Source organism: Oreochromis niloticus, linkage group LG18 (genome assembly GCF_001858045.2).
Source record: "Oreochromis niloticus isolate F11D_XX linkage group LG18, O_niloticus_UMD_NMBU, whole genome shotgun sequence".
In the NCBI taxonomy this organism is placed as follows: domain Eukaryota; kingdom Metazoa; phylum Chordata; class Actinopteri; order Cichliformes; family Cichlidae; genus Oreochromis; species Oreochromis niloticus.
In genome coordinates this window covers 27,175,615-27,200,919 of record NC_031982.2, presented here as the reverse complement: position 1 = coordinate 27,200,919, position 25,305 = coordinate 27,175,615, and the positions used below count along the sequence as shown (strand labels likewise).

The 25,305-nt window shown below is 40.7% G+C and overlaps 1 protein-coding gene across 13 annotated transcripts in view; it reads right to left on the bottom strand.

The window, feature by feature from the left end:
• svilb (supervillin b) overlaps nt 1–22,060 on the bottom strand; it is a 53,470-nt gene extending 31,410 nt beyond the window's left edge. For 5 of the 13 annotated variants that reach the window (XM_019348040.2, XM_019348041.2, XM_019348044.2 and 2 more), the window contains exons 1-13: nt 13,954–14,362; nt 11,603–11,666; nt 10,448–10,539; nt 10,288–10,345; nt 10,047–10,195; nt 6,580–7,408; nt 5,523–5,606; nt 1,938–3,239; nt 1,323–1,493; nt 1,102–1,139; nt 922–983; nt 630–766; nt 316–411 (exon numbers count right to left, since the gene is read on the bottom strand). In XM_019348040.2, the coding sequence (XP_019203585.1) occupies nt 316–411; nt 630–766; nt 922–983; nt 1,102–1,139; nt 1,323–1,493; nt 1,938–3,239; nt 5,523–5,606; nt 6,580–7,408; nt 10,047–10,195; nt 10,288–10,345; nt 10,448–10,539; nt 11,603–11,666; nt 13,954–14,014 (3,143 nt within the window). In that variant the 5' untranslated portion in view covers nt 14,015–14,362. Of the gene's footprint in view, nt 1–315; nt 412–629; nt 767–921; nt 984–1,101; nt 1,140–1,322; nt 1,494–1,937; nt 3,240–5,522; nt 5,607–6,579; nt 7,409–10,046; nt 10,196–10,287; nt 10,346–10,447; nt 10,540–11,602; nt 11,667–13,953; nt 14,364–21,559 lie in introns of those variants that run through there. The other 8 variants (XM_013272699.3, XM_013272700.3, XM_019348037.2 and 5 more) reach the window with 6 other exon arrangements.
• Nucleotides 22,061–25,305: the final 3,245 nt, after the last annotated feature.

Below are 25,305 nucleotides of genomic sequence, written 5' to 3'. Positions count from 1 at the left end.
TGTTTTTAATCAAGCATACTGGCTAGATGCCTTCAGTACTAAATATAATTTTTTACTATACATTGTAACGCACCCTCTTTTCTATAAAATTCATACATTTATTTTTATGCTGGAAAACTTACCATTTCTCCCTTATGTCAATGCTGCTGCCCTGCATTGCCATCTATTTCAACCCATCCACCACCCCAGCATCCACCCTTTTGGGTCCAGGGAGATATTTTACACATCACCAGACTTTATATACTTGTCTGAGCAGAGTTGTTTGACTAAGTACATTAATAGCACATGTACACTCAGGAAAGCAGCCCAGCCCACCTGATGCTAGTCACACTGGTGCTGCCTACTCTGGGTCCGGACACATTATCTAGATTACTGTGGAAAACCGGAGGTTGTGAAGATGTGGCAGGATCACTTAAAGTGGAGAAAAGGAGATATATAAAGAAAAAAAAAGCAGTGAAATTAAGGTGATGGAAGACAGAAATAGAAGTGTCTTAAGATGTGTCAAGGAGAAAGGAAGAAAAAGACAAGAGAGGCACAGAAAATTACAGATAGGAGCAGAGAAATGACTTTAAAAAATGAGGAGAAGTAATATAGGAAAAGAAAAGAAAAGCTTCAAAAGGCCCAACTACCTTGAAGCATTCACCACCTCCTTGTTGGTGACAGGCTGTGTGTGTGAGCGGTCCTGAACTCTTCTCAGACGCCTTTCTACAGCGGCATTTCGTGAGCGTGGTTTGGGAACACCACCCTCCGATGTTTTTTCAAGTTCCTGTATCAAAACAAAACGTATACCTGTTTCTATACTCAGATAACTCAGGATAAAATAAAACACCAAAAGGTGATCTAAGCCAAATTTCAGCTTTTGAAACTATGATTTTAAAACGGTTAGTGTGCAGCATTAATCGTGTGTTATGAATGATTTACCCTGAAGAGAGACCTCTTTGCAGCCACACTCATCTTGGCTCTCTCATCCAGTTTTTCTTCATCTGCTTTTAAGAAGAAAGAATTATGTTATATGCATAATTATATATATTGCAAAAGTTATGAAAATTTCCTTAAACTGTTTTTAAACTAAATACATTTTCTCTGACAGACTGTACTCGCCTTCAGCATCCTGTAGTTGTGAAGGGCTCAGACGAGACCTGTAGAAGACATAAAAATGCATCATTCCTCTGACTTTATGCCATATTTTATTTAATCTGTTGACCACAGGACCATAACCTGAATGCCAGTGTAGAGTCATGCTCTTTCATGCCATTCTGTGTTTTTTCCTTTGTAAAGGACTTGTTATAAGGAGTTCCTAGTACAGAAAGCTCCTCTTGTACCTATCAGACTCCAAACGCTCTGCAGATGTGATGGGCTGGGTCCGAAACCTCTCCGACATTCGACTGTCTCCTGGAGTGATGTAGCGCCGAGGTCTGCGAACACCCCTGTCCCGATCGCTGCTGCTAGATGGATCTACTTCCACAGCTGAGAGATCTACTTTAGTAGTCTCACTTTTGGAGGAATGGATGAATTTGGAAAGTATGACGAAGACAACAAAAAGGGAAAGTACATTTAATAATAAAGATGGTTGGTCTTGTTTTTTTAATTTAACATATTACCTTCAGACGCACTTGGGTTAAAAAAATAAAATAAAAGCAGGGCCTCACACTGATATTATTGCACACACTTAACACAGCCTAACTGCAACACAAATATAAAGGTCAGTTACTTGATGGTAACATGCAGCTGTGACCCAACTGTCAAAACAGTAACTAATGCTAGTTTGCAGAAATGTAATGAGACACAACAGTATTTCACTCCTTCCATGCCTCATAAAACACATCACCATTATTTTCTCAGATTGCCACTGTATTATTTATTTGCACCAGCTTATTAATGCACTGTTAGACAGTTATTTAGCGATGCAACACAGAGCCCATGCTCAGTGGACCTACAATTCTGGTTTTCGGTTTGCATTTTCCAGATAAGAGTGTCGCAGCTGTGCCACTGACACCCTTGTGTCCAGGGTGCCCGTCTCTCCGTTAGCCATTCCTGGTGCAGGGCCGGTCCTGGATGCCTCTCTGCTTACGCCTGTCCTGTCCATACCATACAGGACAGAATGCTGGCTTATACCTATATCTGACATGGAGCGGGTTCGTGTCTTGAGTTTGGACCCCCCACTCATCTCCGTGCTTCTGTGTCTGGCCTGAGGCAAAGAGGAGCCCTTCTGGAGATAGGCTGAGTTAAGCCTCTGGTGCCCAGATGGAGCCTGCTGCTGCCTGTGATGCTCAGACTCTTGGTGTATTTGAAGATGTTGTTTCTCCTGGGAGTCTTGCTGTTGACGTACAGTCTTATGTCTTTGTAGCTCCAACTCCTGCTGTCTTTGAGCCTGTTGTTGTCTTTGACTCTCCGCTGGCTGTCTCGCGTGGTCATACTGATGTTGCGTTTGCGGGTCTTGTTGTTGAAGTTGTGCAGCATGTTGTCTGTTGTGCTGCTGATGCATTAGAGGCCCTGCTTGCTGAATTTGGGGCTCTTGATAGCATAAAGGGTCAGAGGATTGATGCTGTCTAGGCTGCGATGATCTAAATGCTCTTTCCTCTAGGCCGTCATGGCCAAGCTCTCTCCTCCATTCTCTGATCCTTTCAACATTTCTCTCCCTCCCCCTCTCCCTTGGTCTCTCCCGATCCCAGTCTTCCTCACCTCGACTTGCCCTCCTTCGTTCTGGACTTTTGTTCTGCCAGTCTGCATCTTCATGTCGTCCCCTATGTGTGTCATCCACACTCCTTTCCCTTCGCCGTATCTCTGAGGGCAGCACAGCTTTCCTGCTCTTTAACAGGCCCTCTGTTTGGGCTTCTTCCTTTAGGGCTTGCCTCGCTTCCAATCGTGCCTCCCTGTGGGCAGCATACATTTGGTCAGAACTAACTCTTCTTCGTGGTTGTACTTCAGGGGGTTCAGAAGGTTTGGCACTTGGTTCTAATGGAATCATGGCCAAATAGGGCTGAGAGTCCACAGCAGGGACAGAGTGTTGGTAGTCGGAGTTCGAAGTAGGGTAGGGTGTTTGCCCATGGATCGGACGGTGGCCTGGGCTGGGCTGAGGCTGGGGAACTGTCCTTTGCTGGGTGGGTTCTGAATGCTGTCGCGTATATTGAGCTGTGCTCCCTTGAATACGGTGTCTGTTATCCTGGTGCCTATCAGGACTGCAGTCAGGAGGCCTCTTGACAGTTTCATCCCTGGAAAATCGTTCCCTTACTCGGATTCTTGGAAAAAGGAATGCACAAGGGAAACTGAGCTTCCAGTTCAATTAGAAACTGCCATTTCCTCTAAGTCCAAAACTCAACTCAAACACAAGGGGATATAAGTTGTAATACAGACTTCCACTAAAAAAATAAATAAATAAATAGAAATAGAAATTAAAGCCCTTACCCAATTTAAATTTGTTCCTCTGAAGTTTGTCTCTACCTGTTCGGCCCTCTTCCATATGCACATTAACAGTTTGTGATTGATCGCCTTCACTTTCACCATCAAAATTGGCAACTCTTGAACTTAATTTTAATTTTTGGGAAGCTGCATGTTTCCAAATCTGCCACACGATGGCACTTTTATAAAGGGGTTCTTCCTAGAACTTGTGTTGACAGTCTGACCCAAGGGAATGCAAAAGTGTCAACAATAAAATAAACTTGTTCCTCGTCATGTGGCTGGCTTGATGCACTTTGGCCTTAAGGTCATAGCTGGACAGCTAACATCAAAAAGGCTGTGTCAGACTGACAGAAAATTCTTTCTGTGTAAGTTTGTAATATATGGTGAAATTACAAATCTGAATCAGAAACAGTGCAATATAGAGGTGCAAAGGGGATACTCGCCAAATTTGGCACTATTTAATCACATCCAGTAAAGCTGCCTTACACAAAGTTTGGTAAATAATTACATAAACTGACAACAGTTGTATTGTCTGAAGAAAAAAACCCAGCCAAAGCTAATTTCAATTCCATTAATTCCAACTAGACATTGTCAGACATAAAGAACACAAACATGAGGCTATCACGAGACCAATTCCAGACTCAAATCCTACACAAAAAGGTCAAGTATAACATGTCCTAGGTTTAAATTTGAATCCAAGTGTCCCTCTCTCTCTCTCAGATGCCAAAAAAGTCAGTCAAACTATTTTTATCTACAACTTTCTATCCCTTGGTAGCTAAAGGTTACACTAATCTCATTGTACACCACTAAGCCACACATAATTGATGTGCCTCTGCTTTATCTGACATGGCATGAGAGACTTAAAAGAGTCCTTCTTGTACTCTAATACTAGCTAGAATAAGCAGCTGACAAGGACAGAACAGAAGTCAGAGTCATTTGGGTACACTCAAGAAAAAGTGATTAAAATAACCGCCCTAGAAGAACTTTACAAATAAGCACCATTATTTTTAATGTTGCTGTGATGTGTACCAATTCAACCATACATGCGTAATAGTCTAATGAAAGGTCTGACTAACTTCTGCTAATTTCACTTATTCATTCGAGTGTTCATTCGAGAATTTTAGTGTTCATCATTTCACCAGCTATTTGCAAACTAGCTGTATTGCTTATCTATGCCACTGTCCTCACCAGAAATCCACATATAGCCAAAGTCTTCACACAAACGCAGATAAAACTTCAGTTTTCTACCAGTTTACCTCACAAAACCATTTTAGAAGATTTAAAATCATTCATCTAAGCTCCTTATGCCACAACATTATAAGTAAGTGATTCAGTGTAAGACTGAGATATAGTTTCATAGAAGCTAACAGGCCAGAACCTGAGGAGGGGGCATGTGATTACAGCCTTGCTGACAAGTGCCAAGTCAGTAGCTCTGCGGCCGACTCGGGTCAGGGTCTGGAGCTTTCAAATGCTGTCACCCCATCAACTCCGGTTCACTAACACTTATTAACTGCTCGCTAAAATCTAGTGACTATGCATTATTGAAAATTTCAAACTGATCGTGTGAGATGCGGTTTCAGGTAAATCTTTGAATTAAAAAATGTTAGAAATTAAAGTTTGTCAGTTGAAAAAGGAAAAACCCTCAAAACACCAAACAACCGTTAAATGAGAGACTATGATGTCAATTATAGTGGGAATTATTAATGAATTAAAAATAATTGTGAATAGTTATGCTTTTGATGTACGGAAAAGATTTAGCTGATTGTCCACTGGAAACATTTTTCTTTCAAGTTTATTATGTTATTACATTTACTTGTCACAATATTGTCAAGAGTATTATATTATATACAGTAAGCAGGTTTCAAAATTGTTCAAGGCTTTATTCAAGGCTTTTAGGAAAATTGCACTTAAGACATTTCAAACTCCTTCTGCACACCATTATTCTCAGGAAAGGAGTGCATAAAAAAAAGCACAGCCTGGTTTTCATCTGAAAATATCACATGAGCAATCATAACCTGGACTTTATTTAGTGCCTCAGTGCTGTGTCATAAAACCATATGTTCCCAGTGGACAGTGGGCAATTGGTGGGTTTTCACGCTAATGGCATCCCAAGTGGACTGTACCTTGAGGGCCAGGTGAAGTCTGTCTGAGCATCACTCTCTGAGTCTGTGTTGAGAGACCAGTCGCTCTTTGACAGGGCGGCCAGGCTACAGGATGATTTCATGCATCAGTATCAAACCCTGAGAGAAACTTCAGCTCAAGTTCTTAGAGACCAAAGGTGCACTATTTAGCTGGACTGTGCGACAACTACAACTACAACAAGAGTCAAGTTTAATAAGTAAGAACATTATTTATAGGCTTCATATAAGATTTGCCACAGTGTCATCACCCTTAATTCGTTCACATCCATTAAGCTTCTTGTTCCTTTTGTGGTGGCGTCTTCAGGTTTATAATAGAAACTGACAAACTCTTAGCTTAATGAACCAGGCTGCTGTTAAGTGAGGTTCGCCTCTAAAGGAAAGCAAAATCCAGCCCTGTAATCATCCCTCTCACGTACAAACTTTCCTTGATGAGCTCCCCAGAGCCGCTTTCTATGTGAAACTGGAGCAGGGCAAGTGTGACTGAGCTGGGCCCACAGTCCAGAAAGATCCTAGCACTGACACAGTGGTAAAAGCCACAAGCTAAGAAGCTCAGCAGATAATGGGAGCCATAAACTCCACAGATTATAGATTTTGAAAAGATAAAATACTTCTTTCAAGCTTTCTTTTTACAAACACCAAATTCTAATAAGATTGCAAATAAATATTTTATAATAATTTGAATTTGTAATGATAAAAAAGTAATTAAAGGGTTATTAAGAAATATTAACAGAAAGAGAAGCATCAGAAATGTTATGGTATGATCACCTGATGCAAAAATCTTAAAGTATTTGCAGGTGCATAGAGTAAAACTAGTCAAAATAGGAGAATCAATAATGTTATGCTAAAGTAGCAATACAATGACAGAACTTTATCTAACAATAATTTATGTGGGGTGTTAGTATTTATGCAGTATTTCATCATTCTAATCTAATTTTTTGGAGTTATATTGACTTATACTTGTGCTGTATTTTGGTATTAGTGTAAAAGATAACAAAGTTTAACCTGACTGAATGCATTTTGTTTTATTTTGTCATCTTACCCCTGCCTGTTGAGGATGCTCTGGGCCTGCTGCTCAATGAATAAATCCCCAGGTGAGATGCCGTAGCGAGTGGAGGGCAGGGATGCCCGGCGGGCAGTGCGAGGGGAGCTGGGCACTGCTGCAATGCTATAGTCCCGGGTGGCGGCTGGACTTGGCTCCTGCTGGGCAGCATCTTGCTGGTGGGGTTGTTGTTGCTGGGGCTGGGCTGGATGCTGCTCCTGAGTCCTTGTTCTAGAAGAGACTGAGCGCTCCTGAGCTCCACCACGCCGATAGTTCTCCATATTCATCACCTTTTCCCTTTCTGAAAATCGGCTTGGTCTTTCTTGAGAAGGTGGAGGGGCTTGGTTTGAATGGGAGGGGCTCGATGTGCTAATAGGCGCAGGATCTGTGTGAGTCCTCATGGAAACCCTGCCCACTCCAGAGCGGTACGGCACCCTAGGGTCGCGTGCTTCTGTCTCTACTTCTGGTCTGTCTCTGTCTCGCCTGGCAGTAGTTTGTCTGTCAGCGGAGTCTGGATCACGCCTGGAACGGTAGCGTGGTATATAATCGCTGTCCGCTTCCTGATCCAGGAGGATGCCATAACGCTCTGAGAGCTGGCGACGGCGCTCAGCTTTGTACCGGGCGATGCGCTCAGCCTTAGAACTGAGGTTGGTGGATTCTGTGGGGCCAGATGTGGGTGTAGAAGAGGTGGATAGTGTTACTGGGTCGACATAAACCAACACTGGCTCTGGGCGGCTGCTGCCAGCACCACCTTTGACCTGAGGTGACCTGTCAGGAGATGACACCTGCTTCTGTGGAGCCACCGTCTCCTCTCGGCTGTAGCGTTTCACTGTGGTAAATAGTAAAAATACTTCATGAATTATCAGGAATAACCCTGGAGAACTAAAAATGATACCAAAATCATGTCAAACGGATGTAAACTGTAAATGCTGAAATGAAGTCACACTTACACCAGAACAATGCTCAAGAGATCAAGTATATATTCATGTGAAAAAGAAAGTTCTTCACAGAACTCAATGCAGGCCTGTGAAAAAATAGCGTATCCCTAATGCTTCTTTCAGAATTAAGGGGATAAGTAGATGCCAGGTGCTGCTAATCAAATGCATTTTATTAACTGACCACCAGCAAGTGTGAGCAGGACTATAACAGCCAATATTTTGGCAGGTTGCTGGTCTGGAGCATTCAGGTGTGTGATAACACAATGACATAATCCCAGGCCAGAATCATGCCGGCAAGACCCCAATCCAGGTCTGCTGGATGGCTTTGGAAAATGTGAAGGATAAGTGAAAACCCTTAGTGATCCCATATGTCTCAGGAGTATTGGAACAGTTGAGGCGCATTTTTTGTAAACACCGCGTCTCCATGGCTTTTAAACCCTAAAACACGCTGTGCCAAAAATTGGTCTGCCCCAAGGATCGGGTCCCCCGACACAAACAGAGTAACATAGTGTACGCTGTTAAGTGCCAGGAAGATTGCCAGGATTTATACATCGGGGAAACCAAACAACCACTGACGAAGCGGATGGCACAACACAGAAGAGCTAACTCCTCAGGCCAGGACTCTGCAGTCTATTCACACCTACAGGCCAGTGGACACTCTTTCAATGATGAGGATGTACACATCCTGGACAGGGAGGAACGCTGGTTTGAGCGCGGAGTCAAGGAGGCCATTTACGTGAAGAGGGAAAGACCATCTCTGAATCGAGGAGCCTGATACGGGTACATCTTTCACCATCTTACAATCCTGTGATTGCAGCCATTCCCCAACTCTCTGTGAATGGTACTCATGGCCATTGATCAGTGGTCTCTGATCAGTGGTTGTTGATCAATGGTCATGACAATTTGCACATTAATGATCAAGGAACTGACCTCACAGCCCATTGTTCATTCAGTGGGCTACTTCCACTCATTGTGCAAATGTAATGTTTATAAGGCTGGGGAAACTTGCAGGCAGCTGAGACTGAAGAAACGTTTCTCCCACTGAAAACGCTACGTCCAGATAAACAGATTCAACCTTTTGGGAAGGATGGCATAAATTTTGGACTTTTACCTGTATTTTGACAGGTTTTCCAGCTTTCTTTCCAGGTTTCATCTTAAACTCTACAGGCCTCAGTTAGCATGGTATGGTAAAATTCATTAGAGTAAAATTAGCAAAAGACTTAACAAGTATGGCTTGTTTGGAAGCACTGCCAGGAGAAAGCCCAATTTCTCTAAGAATATGGAATAGGTTTGTTATGCTGCATCTGAACAAACCACAAGACTTCTGGAACAATGTCCATCTTTGGATGGACAAGACCAAAGTGAAGTTTGGCCAGAACATGCAGCACCATGTTTGAAGAAAAACAAGAGAAGTATAACAAAATAAACACTTCAGACCAACTGTCAAACACGGTGGTTGAGGGTTGATGATTTGGGTTTGTTTTGCTGCAGGGTCTGGGCACCATGCAGTCGACCATAATTCAGTTCACCAAAAGTTTACCAATGTATTGTAGCATCAAAGAGCCCATTAGTCTGACAGCTAAAGCTTGGCCAAAATTGTGTCATGGAACAGGACAATGATCCCAAGCACAGAGGTAAATCTACAACAGCTTAGAGTAGCTGAAAACAAAAATGGTCAAGGTGTTACGGCGACCCAGTCAAAGTCCAGACCTCAACCTGATTGAAATGCTGTGGTGGGACCTCAAGAGAGCTGTCCATAAACAGATGCCCACAAACCTCAATGAGCTGAATCAATGCTGTAAATAGCAGTTGGCCAAAACTCCTCCACAGTTATGTGAGAGACTGATAAAGTCATACAGAAAACCACTACTGCTGAATCATAGAGTGATTGTGTAGAGTTCCTTTTCACATGATTGTACAAAATACATTTTTTTTTAAAACACAGATGCAGTTTACACAAGTGTGACATTTTTTTGATGTGGTGAAACAGAACATATCTCAGACATTCGTATCACTTTTTTACTTCCCATCTTGCAAACTTTGGCAACATGCAATTACAAGCAGTTTCAGGGGTGCTTGATTGCTCAAAGGTATGTTGAGATAACACCAATTCTGGGAATACACAGACTGACATTGCATCCCTAATGTGGTTTCATTCCATTATTTCAAGAGCTCCAAATTGTTTTACAAGTGTCATGTTGAGTTTTTGTATTTTAAAAGCTGACAGGATTCCCTATGCTGTTCCTGAGGCTGACTTCCTGTACTTTCCATCTGATCTGTGCATGCTGACGCACCTTGCATAAAAAATTCTGCTATTCTGAGGATAGGCTGTGTTAAAGAGGGAGGTTTCCCCTTGTTTCAGACAGACAATGAGCTGTGGGTCTGCACAAAACCCAACTATGCCAACCTACTCTAATAGAGTCTATTAAAGCATATATAGAGTTGGAAATGAAGTCCTCTTCAATTGTGACATATTTCAGTGGTCCAATTAAAGCAGCACAGTTCAGCAATGCATCATCCCATGCTTACCCATCACGCAAGGCTCACAGGGGTCTGAGGCGCGGGTGTATCGTGGGGGATCCTCCTCAAGCATCCTGTTGGCGACCAATCCACCAGGCACCAGTGCAGGTGGTGCATCACTTTCAATGCCCTCCAGGCGCCGGGCTATCCTCTCCTTCCTGTTGGAGACAACAGACAGCAGGTGAAGGTTAGAAGTGAAGGAAGTCTTTGACATGTTTACATCAAAATACGTTGTCATTCTTGAAAATACCTGTTCATTCCCAAATCCTTTGTGACAGCTCCCTCAAAATATTTCTTCAACTCTGAAACTAAAAGTAGGACCAGAAATTAGAGTCAAAGAAATGGCACGACTAACTAAACATTAATTTATTCTGTGTTGTTTTTTGTAAGTGTTTCGAAGTGAAGCTCACCTTTGGGAAGGACAACCAGAAGTTTGGCATCTGTATCTGAAACACTCTTGACCAAAGCGGTCTTGTCATTCAAGGAGAAGTCACTCTGAAAACTGAAAAAGAAGAGAAGAAGACACAAACCAATATGAAACTTATGACGCAATAAACTTCTCTTCTTTTAATCAGGAAGTCCAAAGTCAACCCAAAGAAAATTAATGATGCTCTAAACCTCACATAGCCAGCTAGATTCCTCTTTAGCCTTCACAACAACTCTTCCTCAGCTGACCTGTCCTAAAGAGGTAAAAGCAGGTAACGCTGAAGCTCAGCTGGTGTAGCTTCTATTAAGATCCAACTTAAGATTTAGGTCATCAAATCCTTAATTAGAAACTGCCAATTAAGGTCTTCTCTCAATGATTTTATTTGGCAGCATTAACAGATCACACAAGCCAGGATAATTAATCTCACCCTTCTTTTGTTTCCAGTAGCTTCTCCAACTATTTTATTCATCACTTAAACATAAATCTTAACATCAGTTGTGCGCATTAAAGTTCTGGAAGTGATGCTGAGCTAAGGTTATGTAAGTGTGTGATGTAAACATAAAGCTAAAACTGAACTACATTGTTCATGCTTACTTATCCAGAATTAAATCACATTGAGCTGTTCTTGTCGTCATTTAAATACGATTTTAGGGTTGTACTCTTTACTTTTAGGACCAGATACCTTTAATTTTGTCTTATAATTTATATAGAAGTGAAGCTATTTAGCTTGTAGCCCCAGAGCACTAACGCTGTAAATGGTAAATGCTGTCCTGTAAACTAATGCAAAACGGAGCTTGGTGCACAGTGGTCCTGAAGGAGGTATTATAGCTCTAATTCCATGTGAACTAAAAGGTTTCCTTTTAGCTGTTCCAGGCATCTCAGCTTTTAGTGGTTACTAAGCATGATAAGCTAAAGCACTCAAGTAAATCTATATGATTTACTTCAGTGAGTAAATCATATAGATTGGTTCAATGCGTGTCTAGATAACAAAACATAAAATGACAGTAAATGCTGCATATCATTTACTTTAAGTAGCTACATTATAGGTAGCTATATAACTATAAATGCATTTTTAAAATTGTTTTAATATTGGTATCCTATCATGATTTCACATAAAGAGAGTTTATTCTTTACTCACCTTAAGGTGTCTGTTGGCAGCGAGGTGGAGGTACAAAGTTTTGTAGAAGCTTTAGATCCAAATCCTGAGAACAGAAACAAGACACAGTCAAACTTGAATAATAAATATATACATTTATATGCTGGCGAAGCATCTGTGTCAAAATAAACTGTATGTTCTCCTATAATGTATTACAGAGTTCTTTATCCATTAATCAAAGACAAAACCTGAAACAAAATTCAAGAAAAAGAACAAGAAACAGCTCAATATGCATCATAAAGAAAGTTTTTTAAAACCTTCTGAACAGCTGATAGAGCTATTTTGACCTTTAACATTACATGTAAATGTAAAAAAAAACAAAAAAAAACAAACCCAAAACTTCACAATAAAACAAAAGACTGGCACAATCTTTGCTCTATTGTATTTACAAGCACACAATTCTGGTAGCCCTGGTTGTACCATACATGGTATAACTATGCTATAATTGTACCACTTAGAGACAATCAAGAAGGAATGGAAAAGCCTTGTTGCTTCGGTCACTTTCCAGAGGTGTTAAATCCTGTCTAGCTGCACTTTAAATATGTGTTTTTGTGTTTGAAACTTGTATAAATCCACAACTGAATTGCTCGGTCCTTATCCATAATTGATTTCAAAAGTACCTCAAACAACATACATATCCACCAGTGTAGCTCCGTGGAGTTTTTTTGATAGTGTTCGATTGGTACTATAACACCTACCAATCCAACAATCACTACAAGACATATAGTCTTATATTATTTTCTTTTAACATTTAAAGATGAGGCAAATCAAAACTTCAACGCATTCAAAATCACATTTTTCATGAGGAAACAACAACCTTTTACCAACATTAGAAACTCTCTTTACATGGGCACCTTAACAGGAATTTAAGTTTTTAATTTTTAAAGTAACCAATGACATTTATTGCAGGAAACAAAAATAAGTCAATAAATAACTTGATTAATATTAACTGAAACCATGTCCAGGTTTGGACAAAACACCTACCAAGCCAGAAACAGACAGACAGAGACATTTTGAAATAATTCACAGCATTATTTTGATGTAAAAACACAAGACTGATATAAAATAGGTTGATAGTACAGAGCGATTAACCAAGAGGTGCTGCTGTGCTCCTTCAAACGAAACACTTGGTTCATTTCTCACAGGAAATTTCCAACCCCACAATGAGCTCACTTCAAAAAAAGAAAACTCTGAGTTCACATCCAGTTCCCAACTGATATCTGACCTTCTCGCTCACATGTCACAGCAACAGCAGTCTGTTGTAAAGTTGTATCCCAGTATAGGGGACCGATCACATTACTGCTTCAGACGCCTCCATAACATCTTATTTTGGCCCCTGAGTGACTGTGTGGCAATGCTGTGCAACTTTTGTTTTGCAGGGTAGGAAGGAAGCGTGGATGTGTAAAGATGTGGCTCTGGAGGAGGCAAAATCCTGACAAGAATCAAGTTTAAGGGTTTCTCTGTAACATGTAGGCGACTTCAGAGGAATCAGAAAAACCAGAACCCTGTTAGACTCCTTCATCTTATAATTTATGCTCTCCTCTGTTTACAAAACACAGATTTCTGAAAAGCTGTCCATGACAACTTCTGTACTCTATTTTCACATGTGCGATCAATAAACGCCATAACCTTTGGCATTATCTCTTCTCAAATCCACAAACATTCAGCGTTTTCACAGCCTGTGGGAATTCGTAGAGCTGCATGTATCTGTCAGTCTGTGATTTCACTAACATACTTCCTCTGGTGGAAAGCCCCTTGTACAGATGTCAGCTTGTCTTTCCTTGGAAACGGCTGCAGGTTGTCAACAAAACAAGCAGCACAAGCATCAAAGCTGGCACTGCCAGAGAGCGGCTTTCGCTGCTGACGGTCCTAAAGTGAGCGTGGAGAGGAGAGGGATTTTCTATAAATATTCAGAGGTGCAAAATAGACTCCCTGAGTGAACTAGGGCTTTGCTTTCCCTACAGTCTCTTCCCATCATACACCTTGTGATGTTTTTACAAAGCATTTCATGAAGAGTGCATTTACAAGACAAGGCATCCACAGGAGCATCCACCTGTTGAAATGTAAAGTGCTAAATGAGAATAGCTAAACAACACCTTTTAGTACCATAATCTTAATTTTAAAAGAATTGCATAGTTTAAATCTCATATCACAACTGTTTGATCCAACCAATAAGAAGTCTCAAGGTGAATCACCTCATCTATTAATGTCTGTCACTTTTCTTAGCTAAGAGCTAAATTGCATGGATCTTCCAAGCTAATCTAGACAGTTGAAGGAATTCAAGTGGGTTAAGAAAGTCCTCCTAAAGCCTCTTCCTCTTCAGCAGGCCTTACCTGTGCCACAGGGCTGGACATGGTTCACATGGTAACTAGAGATCCATGGGTTTCGAAACATGTTTAGGGAGAAGAACAGAAGGATAGCCTACGCCTATACTCCCCTCTGGTCACAGTGGTGGTAATGGTGGTGGACAGCAGGAGTGGCAGCAGTGAAGATGAAGGTTGCTACCAGCAAGCCGAAAAGGAGGGATGGAGGTGGTGACACAACCCCGCATGCACACACATATATACACACACGGACACGCACACAGTTACAGCAGAGTGACTGGCCTAGCCACAAAGCAAGCTACAGCCTACGTAGACTGGCAGTCGTGCAATGCCGGTGTGTATGTCGGTGTGTGTTCGTGCACGCAAGTGAGCCGAGAGAAAGAGAGAGAGACAGCACAGCAGGGTGCTAAAGCAGCTCAGAGCCTTAATCAGATTACAGGCAGAAATTAGCCTTGATGATGAAAACTCTGGAACAGGATTGGAGGAGGATGCCAGGAGGACTGCAGGTGGTGGTGTGGGGCCCAGGACTACCGGAAGTCAGATGGTAGCTTAACACAGGCATAGTAAGGGCATGCTTCAGCCAACATTGCCAAGTGCCATCAAACTTCTATAAACTGAAGCCAAACACTGCATTAATATTATGATTAGGCTCTTAGATGGTCTGGCTGTGAAATTTTTATTCATTTTTTTAATAGTATTACAGTTTACAAGAAAATAAAATTCAATGTATTCCCAAAGCAATGATTCACTCTAGTTGCAAGGCTATCAGTTTCACCCTGAAGTCAGTAAGGCTTTCATATACAGGGATGTGGTTGATAAGAAAGGGCCTTAAATTTGGTTTCCTTCTCTTCATACTCCATCAAAACTGTGCTGTAAGATCATTGCTTTTTGCTTCAGCACCTGCTTCATGTTCATTGTTTGCTGCTAAAAGTATTCAAACAAGTCCAAGTCAGGCCTGAAATGTGGTGATAATCACGTAGTGCTGGTGCAGAGGCAGTTTTATTTGAAGAAACGGCAGAAGCCACTTCTGTCAGTCATTACATCAGTGAGCCGAGTGAGGACGACGCAGCACCCTGGAGGTCACAGTGAGAGTTCAGAGAGTCGTGACATAATCTCCTCCAGCAGTGCAACAGCTGGCCACCTTTAGTGATATAACACATGGAAATATATATTGGGAGAATGTATGAAAAGCTCTGTTGATATTTACAGCACATCCTATGAGCGTGTATTTGTTTTTAAGAACTCAAACTCTGAAATATCCATCCATCCATTTTCTCCCACTCTTGTTTTTGCCCTTGTATATGTAATGTTTGTAGCAGAAAGTGTGGATCACAAAGACAACATTAGGTAGCTTAGCTTACTGTTAAAATTATATATGGTAATTAAGAAACAATTTATAGTTCAAAGTACATTAAAAGTACAAGGTAAATAAAAACACCTCAAAATTCAGAATTTTGAGGTGTGAGATTTCATGGCTGTTTTTGGGCCACAGTTTCAATGATTCTCTGTTACTTGTGACAGTAAATGTCTATCTGTGCTGCAATATACAAGGAATAAAAGGCACTAAAAACACAATGTGTAGAGCACCTGGAGCAAGGATGTATGCAGGCTGTAGTGTTTCCTGTAGATGGTAGATGAAGTTGTTTTTAACGATTGGTGACCTGATTTAAAAACAAAATCTTGTTGCACAGTTTTGGAATCACTTGCTTACTCACTCGTCTTCTCTGCGTGATGCGTTTTCTCACCCTTTCACACACAAATTGCCCCCACCTCCTCCAGTCTGCCTCTGCACCCTGTAGACGCCCCTAATAAGGCAACATGTGTTGTGAGTGGCTGCCTCGGAGAGAGGTCACCCCGTCAGCCAGCCTGCCTGTGTTTATCAGGGGACCGTCTCCACGCCTTCTCCCCGCTGCTCTGTCTTGTTTTCCTTGCCATTCCTTCTCTTCTTTCCCCAGATTTGTCATCCGTGCATCTGCCTCACACACTCCTCTTGTCTCTCCCACTCATTCCCAACAACTCCTTTTCATTTCTCATGTCTTTGCCTCTCTTCTTCTCTTTATTGCATTCATTTTATTTCACTTTGTCTTATCGGTTTCTCCACCACTTTCAGTAGCAACAAACACGAGACTTCCTCTTTCACTCACTCTCTGTCTCACTGGTTGCATACAAATTTATCATTTCAAAATCTGCCAGACGTCATTCATAAGGCTTTTCTTAGAAGTAAACCACACTGGCAGGGGATGTAATACTTCAAGCTTTCCAAGTAATAAAGATGGACTATGAGTGGATGAGCTGATGACAAGATGGGAACTTGTGTCAGACATCACGACCAGTGCACAGGTTTAAGATCTGATTTGCAATCCTCTTCAAAATTTACAGTAACCCAATAAAGAAGTGTCTCCTTAATTGTATATGGGGATATCATTTAAAAAGTCAGCTGTAAATATCTCACTTACGCAATTTTCGTGCAATTTTTAGTGCATTTGAACAATAAATTAGCTTTCTTAATGCACAATATCAGTAAATCTAAATTTTAAATTGATAAAAAACACTTAACTTTTGAAATTAGGATATCCTGCCAAAACATTATCTGTAAATAAATCATAGCTACAAAACTCTGATGTTAACAGGCCGTCAGCTACATTACAGGGATGGATGTGCACATTCAGACCACTTGGTGGTCTCACGGTCTGTTAGGTGGAAGACACAATGTGAAACTTTGCTCTACAATTTCATCACTTTTCAGCACAGGATGTACAAACGCTGTCATGCAACCTTCAATAAAACTCAACACCCAGAACATCATGTAAACACCACTTAACAAATCCCAGCATGACTCAGCATCAAAGCATCTCTCTGCTAATCACACCCAAGCTGGACATAAAGAGTTTCGGCTAAGTTTGGAGGTATTCCTACAGACAGCAACACCATATGATACTTTGTTTGAATCTGTTTTGACAACCTTAGCTTTACTGGGCTTAAAACTTTCTGTGATGATACTTATGGGTGGCTTGTGTCGAGTACAATGTTGTGCTTTTGCATTCCGAGTTAAAGATAATATTTCAACTCACAAAAACAAGCAATTAATTCCCGTGCATACCATTCCTGCTGCACTGCATGACAATCTGCAGCCACGTTAGTGAGTCAATGAAAGATAATTTCCATGAAGTCATTTGGTGAGTTTAAACTGCTATATGTCAACATTATAAAGAAAAAAACGATTAAATGATTCCAAATATTAACCATAATGACACAATAAAAAAATCAATACTATACACACTCATTAACTAAACAGAGGAATCATTCCCCAAATTTCCTTTACACTCTATATATTTTGTTGTTGCCATAGTGGATCATCTGCCTCCATCTCACCCGACCCTTAGCATCCTCTTCTACATGTCATACTTCACTACAACCATGAATCTGGTCTTTTCCTACCTGTCGGGCAGCTCCATCTTCAGCATTTTTTGTCTAGTATTTCCACTATTCCTCCTCTGCCAATGTCTAAACCTTCTCAACCTTCACTTTCTAACTTTGTCTCCAAACTACTGAACCTGAGCTGTCGCTCTGACATACTCATTTCTAACCTTCTTCTCCTTCTCAAGCTCCGATATTGTCTGTGCCTCCACCTCCAAACCAGACATCGCAGCAGGTCTCACTATCACTACTGAAACTTTCCCTTTCGCCATTGCTGCTATACTTTCATCCCTGACACTCGTCTCTGAGGGATGAGACACTCGTCTCTGCCCACTCCTCTTCCTTACCTCTCTTGCGTACTGTCTGTTGCTTTGGTTGATTGACCCTGGAGTTAATTTAGCCAAAATATGACGAATAACAAAAACTATCAGCAGCCAGCAGCTAAAACTGATCCAGGGTTACAAACTTGATTCTTTTTAAATTAAATCCTCTGGCTCTGCCTCACAGTCCACCAGTATATATGTTAGGTTAATGGTTGATACTAAATTAGCTTCATGTCCAGGGTGCATCTAGTCAAATATGAGCTGGAATGGGCTACAACTTCCCTGTGACCCAAGAACAGTATCTGAGAAAAAAATGGATGGATGGTTCATAAATCTGTATTTTTTATTCACAAGATTTTATTTTTAATCTGGATTTAAAAGATAATTACATAGAAACAGCAGTCAGCCTCCTCTTGTGAGCCTCAAGCCCAGCTTGGTCCCTGTGTGACTCTTTTCTAAACCAGGCACTTAAATTTAAACGTTAAGACGCTCTCTTTTTTTCTTCTTATGTTTCTCCAGAACTTCGCTGTGATGTCACACTGCAGATGGGTTACTTTGCTCAGCATTGTTTTTCAGGTTCTCTAATACTCTGTACAGTGTATGAATCTCCGTTCCCGCTAACTACTCACATCTTGTTTTAGGCCACATGAATAAATTAATTCTGTCATTTTCTTTTCCCAGAACTTTTCCCAGAGTAGTAAAAATAAGCACATCTGGTGCTTACTGTAGAGCAGCAAAAAGCTTTTATTTCATCGCAGAAAAATGTTGATTATTAATCTACATGTTACTTTGCACTTCCAGCAGCAGCAGACAATATGCTCAAAGTTGGCCTGCCTTTATTAGGAGAATTTCTTCTTTTTTGATTAGCTATTGTGCACTGAATCACATAGAGATACATGTGCTTATGTAGACACATGTACACACACGTACAAGATGCACACACAGGTCAAATGAGAGGCAGAGCGAGCACAGCTGGAACTTTCATGCTTCCTCCTTCCTTAAACATTTATTCTGGCATTCCCTCTTTAGATTCAGATCAGTGTTCCTCTCTCCTGAGTTGCATCAGCTCTGCCTGACGCTCAACACAGAAATCTGCCCGCTCTGCTCTTATATGGATATTGATGAGCACAGAGGTCAATGCAAAGGAGAGACACTAGAGTTCAGCAACTCTCAGAGCAGTAGAGAGGGAGGAAAACAAAAGAGAGATGGAGACAGAGAGAGAAATAGTAACAGAGGAGGGGGAGGACGACTTCATGCGAGAAATGATTACTTAATGATTTGGCTATTCTTTCTTTAAGGGTACCTTGTCCATTGTCTTCACATCATACAACATTATGAAGTAGCTTAAGGCAACTCATGAGCAGACAAAGGAGAAACATCAGTTCAATTAGATACAGTGCATATTTACTTTTGTACTTTGCATTAATGCAGATCCATTTCTGCAGCTTCTCTACTGTTTGCCAGATAAAGACCAGACAACTGAGCTGAGACAGACTCCATGATTAGCCACTGCTTTTATTAAAGCCCATTTTACACTGCTGGAGATTCAGACTGACTATTATCAACAGGATTACAGACAATAAAATGACCAAAACAAAGGTGACAAACCCTCAGTGATGAGTTGCAAAACATTATCAAGCAAGAACATGATATCAGTAAGAGAGGATGTCCTTAATATGGTCACCTTAGGCACACAGCTCTGGCACTGAAGTCCCCAGCTCTATGGTGTACAAACTTTATGTTTACAAACTACAGCCAATCAGAAGAAAGTTAGCTTAAATGGAGGGGGAAAGGAGCTGAACCAGCTTGTTTCAGTGTTAAAGAACCGAGAGACTGCACTGGGGTTGAATAAGAGATTAAAATAGGATTATTTATAACTGTGAATCACACAAAACTTCTTTAGAAGGGGACAAGAATAAAAATACAGAGCTGAAAAGGAGCATAATAATTCCCTTTTCACTAAAAATCACATGCTAAAAATCGGTCATAGATTATCCATAGCACTTTAACACGAGATCTACAAAGATCTCGTGTTAAAGAACTCATTTATTAGTTTGCATCCATTGGCCAACTTCAGAGATTTCTATCACCCTTAACCTAAACATTAATCATACAATTAGAGTAAAGCCAGACTATTAGAAGACCCAAAAAACCCTGTGGAATGCTGCCTAACACACTCACAGTGCGGACAGTAGACAGGACAATCAGAAATCATGCTAAGCTGAGGAGACAGGGGTCAAGAAAGTTTCTCATTCAGGCTGCAGAAGAGTGATGAAAGGATTTTAAAGAAGTAGAAATGGCTCTAACTAGCCTAGACCGCACCTAAGAATATTGCACACCAGAGAAATCCTTTCCCTTTGATAAAGTTATGAGAACGTTATGCTTAAAAGGATGGAAATTTGTTGTTAAAGTCAGTCAACCTGCAATTCTTATATAGCACTTCCCTACTCTCCCAGAGCACTCAAAGCGCTTTATACAGCGTGTCTCATTTACCCAATCACACGAGCCCTTTTTTATGCAGAATTGCTTTCTATCTACCATTCACACACCGATGGATACATCAGAGAGCAAGTGTATCAGCAGATATATGTCCTGTCGGATAATATCTGCATGTTAACAAATATTTATCTGGTGTGTTATTTTGACTCGGTGTTCAAAAGAAAAATAATTTTTTATAAACGTGAATTTTTTGCTTCCTTGAAAGAAACAAATCAATCTTATAATTTGAATATTTGTTTTCTAGCGATGAAACACACTATAAACCCTTGCTGTTCTTCAAAGTAGATCAAACACGCATCCAATAAAACAGAACAAAGTATGTATGTATGCATGTATTGCTAACTGGGTGAATGGCTACACATAAGCTCGTAACACTTGGAGGTTTGAGCCAATCTCAATTCTCATATGTGGATGAACAGAGTCCAGTGGCACAGGGTCAAGCCTGGGGCCGGCCAGTAAACCTGTCTGTTCACTTTGATGAGTGCAGCAGGTGCAGAGCACCAAGCAACTGCCGTACGGCATCACATGCTCCCCCCACCACCCCACCCCTCACAGAGGCACACATGCTATAAAAACAAAACTGTGGAGAAATGATGCCGACCGATGCCGGAACAACACACCGGCCCAGCACATACCCGTCAGATCAGCTGCACTTGCATACCACCATACAGCTATAATCTGGGGCTTGGAATGCTAATACCCATGTGGTTACTTGAGACATAAGTGCAAAACTAACAAGAAGCAGACTCGGCTATGAAGAAAATGTAAGCTAGATACCATCTGAATACTATTCAGTTTTGTTTTTTGGAGGTAAAGTTTGCCTCCATTCTCGGGCATATGACAGAAAAAGAGGGACAATGAAGGACGTCTTCCAATCATAAAGAGAACATTTAAACTATAGGACTGTTGTTAAAGTCAGTGAACCCGCAAACACAACCACCTACAGGAGTAACAGTCATCTACGAGTATGTGTGTATTGTACCACTCTGAAACTATAAATAAAGATTTCTCTAAAAATATAATCAAATCAAAGTCTTAGAAACATTATACAGATGGTCATTGAGCTAAAGAGGTCTTGTTACAAAGCATTTCGCCTACAAATATCTGTTCAGCATTTTAAAAATGTCATCTAATTTAACCGCACATCATTTGGTGATTGCACACAATGCCAGGTTTACTTAATCAAACAAGCAGAAAGTTACCGGTATCTTTAAGCATTGTTGCCCTGTATATGTTTATGCTAAATGACTGACGTTTCATAGAAATTAAGGAATTTGCAATCATGTAATCTGTTTATATGTGATGTGCTGGCTTATAATTTAGGATAGCAGACATAAGATTAAACCAGAAGAGATAAAATCATACTTGCAACTCACGTTAGCTCCAATAAAAAGGAATCGAGAAAAGTGGTTCACAGGTGAAGTCCATCTATCCTGGAAGGAGAGATATCAAACCACCACACAATGATGCTGAGGAGGCAGGAGGTGCAGGTGTGAGCAGGTAAACCCAAACAGAGAGCCTAAGTCATCTACCGTGAAGCAGGTCCAACCTCAGCAGCCGACAAATATATCCCGGTGCTTTCCCTCTAGCTCTGTGGTTCTGGGATAAATAAATCAGTCCTGGAACAGCCAAGCAAAGAAAGGGAAGAAGGGAGAGGGAGAAAGAAGAAAGAGAGGGAGTGGGGTATGCAGGAGATGGGTGAAGGATAGAGGGAAAAGAGGGGTGAAGCTGAGAAAAGGTACACAGGCTGGGTGTCTGGATACTCCTATAGTTAGTGATTCTTCAAACTACTCCAAAGGTGAAGATAGGTGGTTCCTGAAATGTCCATTCTGCAAATCAGGTTTGTATCGCCCGTCTAATAGAGTTTAAACTGAGGGTCAGAGGCGACACCGCGCTACTTCCAAAGAGTTTAGGGAGTGCGGGCCAAAATTGTTGCTGTAACCTTATCCCACAGCAACCATGTATGGGCTGAAGAGAGCGGCCTCAATTGAGGGGCATCTGCCATAAATAGCCAGGCAGCGTCGGGCTCCCGGAGCAGGAGGCTCGAATCAGCTGTTACAACTACAATCCAGCAGCACAGCGTGATCCAGGCTGCGCAGGAACGCCTGCTCTATGACACCAGGGTCGTACACAGCGCACTGTTTCACTTGCATTAATTTCAGCCAGTCACCTGACCAGTTTGTTCAAAGAACAACTAGGATTGCATCAAACGCTGGGTTGATGCTGCATTTCATGTTAGGACATTTTAATTCATCTCTGGAGTTTGAGGGGCACAACTGTCACTACATATGGAGCCTCATTGTGCAGAATTTTCACATAAATTTGACAGATTACTAACATGATCCATGTCAAACTGCTGACACAGGACAGCTGTGAGATGCTCAAAACAGGAACTCTTGAGCCGACTGTTTACAAAACCTCACATGTATGATACAGTTTAAAAAGTTTTCATGTCCAATACAGACAAAAAAACAAATGCAAATCACTACTTTAACTTCATCTGCTACTACAAGGACTCCTTGCCATGTTTTAAACAAAGTGAATGAAACAGTAAAATACAAACACAAACGCAGTAAAGCAATTATGCGCTTTTTTAAGACGTTTGATAACAGCAGGGACATTAAACTGTATTAAATAAATCCTAACGCTGTATTTTCTATATAAAAGTAGATCAGCATATCCAGGTGATTAAGTTGTGGCTATCGATATGTGTCTTCTTTGGGTCCTGTGGCAAAAGAGGAGCAGGTCAATTTAGGGTTTTGCTCCTTTTTCTGTTTATTTGTTGTTTGTCTCCATCTTGTGGTGCTGCATTGTCACTGCAGGACGGGTCACCCCTTCAAACATTTTACAGAACAAAGATTAAAGATAAAGAAATCACTTTATGTACTTATGTTCATATTTTATCTCCCTACAACACATTAGAAAAATGTTATTTTTCTGTTCTTACCTTTTCCTCTCATTTTTTTGTCTTGATATCACAGACCATGTACAACCACATTTATATAGTTTCATCTGTGAGTTACAGTCAGATGCGTAATCAATACACTGCAGTAATTTCAGTCAACATGTTGCTCCCTTAGACATCTGTTTTGGGTATATCTACTTTTACTCTTATTTTTTTTCCTATATAAAATGCATCTTTGGGGTTAAATACACACACAAGTAGGATTAATGTGCATTCAATAAAGGCAATGACCACTTACCTAACAGAAATCTATCCATTTGTCTGTTATTTCGGGGCCTTGGTAAACCAAAACATATTTTCCAGTTGAGAAAATGACCCTAAAATTAACAAAACTGGTTAAGAAATAATTTTATTACAATTGTGTTCATGGGAAAGTTTTTGCATGCAGAAAAATCCTGTTTACAGTCAGGAATACAAGTTTATGTGGACAGGCTGAAGGGTGGAAGAAAATGAGGGCAACTGTCACTGTGGCATTAATGGACTTACTTATTCCACATCCAGCACAGGCAAGCAGGCTTGACAGGTGTACAGTAATGACAGATATGTAGGCAACTTACTGAGAACTGGACTGACTCAGAGGCTGAGGCAGCTGTGATGGAGGGACAGCTGGAGATGGATGGCAGCGAGGTCTGCAGAACAAAGGCAGACTGTTTCACTCAAAGAATACCAAGTACACAAAAAGACAAAAGAGAACTGATGCTTTCCTTGATACAATGAAGTGTATGAAGATTTGGAATAACCTTGCTGTTTGCATTAATTGGTGATTAAGTGAGAGTTACAGACAAAAATAATTCTAATCACAACCATTACAAATCCCCAGCATTTACCGAGAGTTTGTACATCACCTGACTGGACAGCAGTAATCTCAACTGGTAGCTCTGGATCCAACGTGAACAGTATTCAGACGGAGTTTCAGATCATTCTTCTTTGCAGATATCCTTCATCTCAGCTCTATTCAGTGTAAATGTACATCTTAATGGCATTCTATTGGATTAAGGTTTTGGACGCTTCAAAAGACAGACTATCTTTATTTGAAGCCATTCTGAATTAGATTTGCTTTAATGTTCAGGTTCATTGTCCTGCAGTTTCTTCCAGCTTATACTGAGCTTTAGCTGGCACACAGCCAACCACATTATCCTGCAAGATACCTTGATAAACTTGGGAACTCCTTTTCCACATGCTGTCAATCCATACAAGACACAGAAGCTAGATGTGGGGGGGATAATAATTAAAATGTTAAACAGATTATATATTATACTGAACCTAACCACTTACGAGAAATGATAGGTAGCAGTAGATCAACCCAGAGTATATATTAGTGACATATTGTTTTTCTAGGTTCTTAATAATAAAGGTAGAGATAGCACTGCGGAGTAGCAGTCAAAATATTTTAGCTACTGAATTAGCATCCTATAACTATATAAGGAAACACTATTCTAGTAGTACAGACTTTATAATTTAATTAAGTAGCACTGTATTAGCCCCTAATGTACAACAATCAACAGTTTCGTTTAACTGAAGGAGTGCAGGTGTAATTTTTATTACATATTTACCTGAGCTAGCTCTTATCAAGGTTACAGGCGGCCATTTTGAAAGTTCAAGACTGGGAAAAGTACCACCTCAGTCTGAGACAACTTTCAGTTAAAAACGAGCACCACAGAAAATGTTCAGAGTCATAGTAAGAAACAAAGGTAAGACCACAACAAACCTTTTCTGAAAAAAGTCCAAAATTCCAGTTTAAACGTCCGGAGAAAGCTAACTAAAGCTTAATTAGCTTTCTGTAAATAACACTAACTATGGCATTTTACCATTAAAGACTGAAAGATTAAAGTGTGAAACAGGACTGAAATAAAGCCTTTTACTGGTTAATTATTTATGGCTGCATTCAGAGTAAAGTATATAAAAATATTATACTGCTGTACTGTGTACATAACCATTATACTGGCTAATATAGTGGAGGTCACCCTCCTGATGTCAAAACACTTTCATCTGTCAGTGTTTTTAATGTCGCAGCTGATCCTTTAGCTTGCGTTCCAAATATGGTAACTGGGACTATCAGAAGCTGCATGTAGCTTAAGAAACAACGCTGCAGTGCCTTTGTACGCTGTGCCCATGAACAAAAAACACCCACAGCGTAATGAAAAGACAGCCTACCTA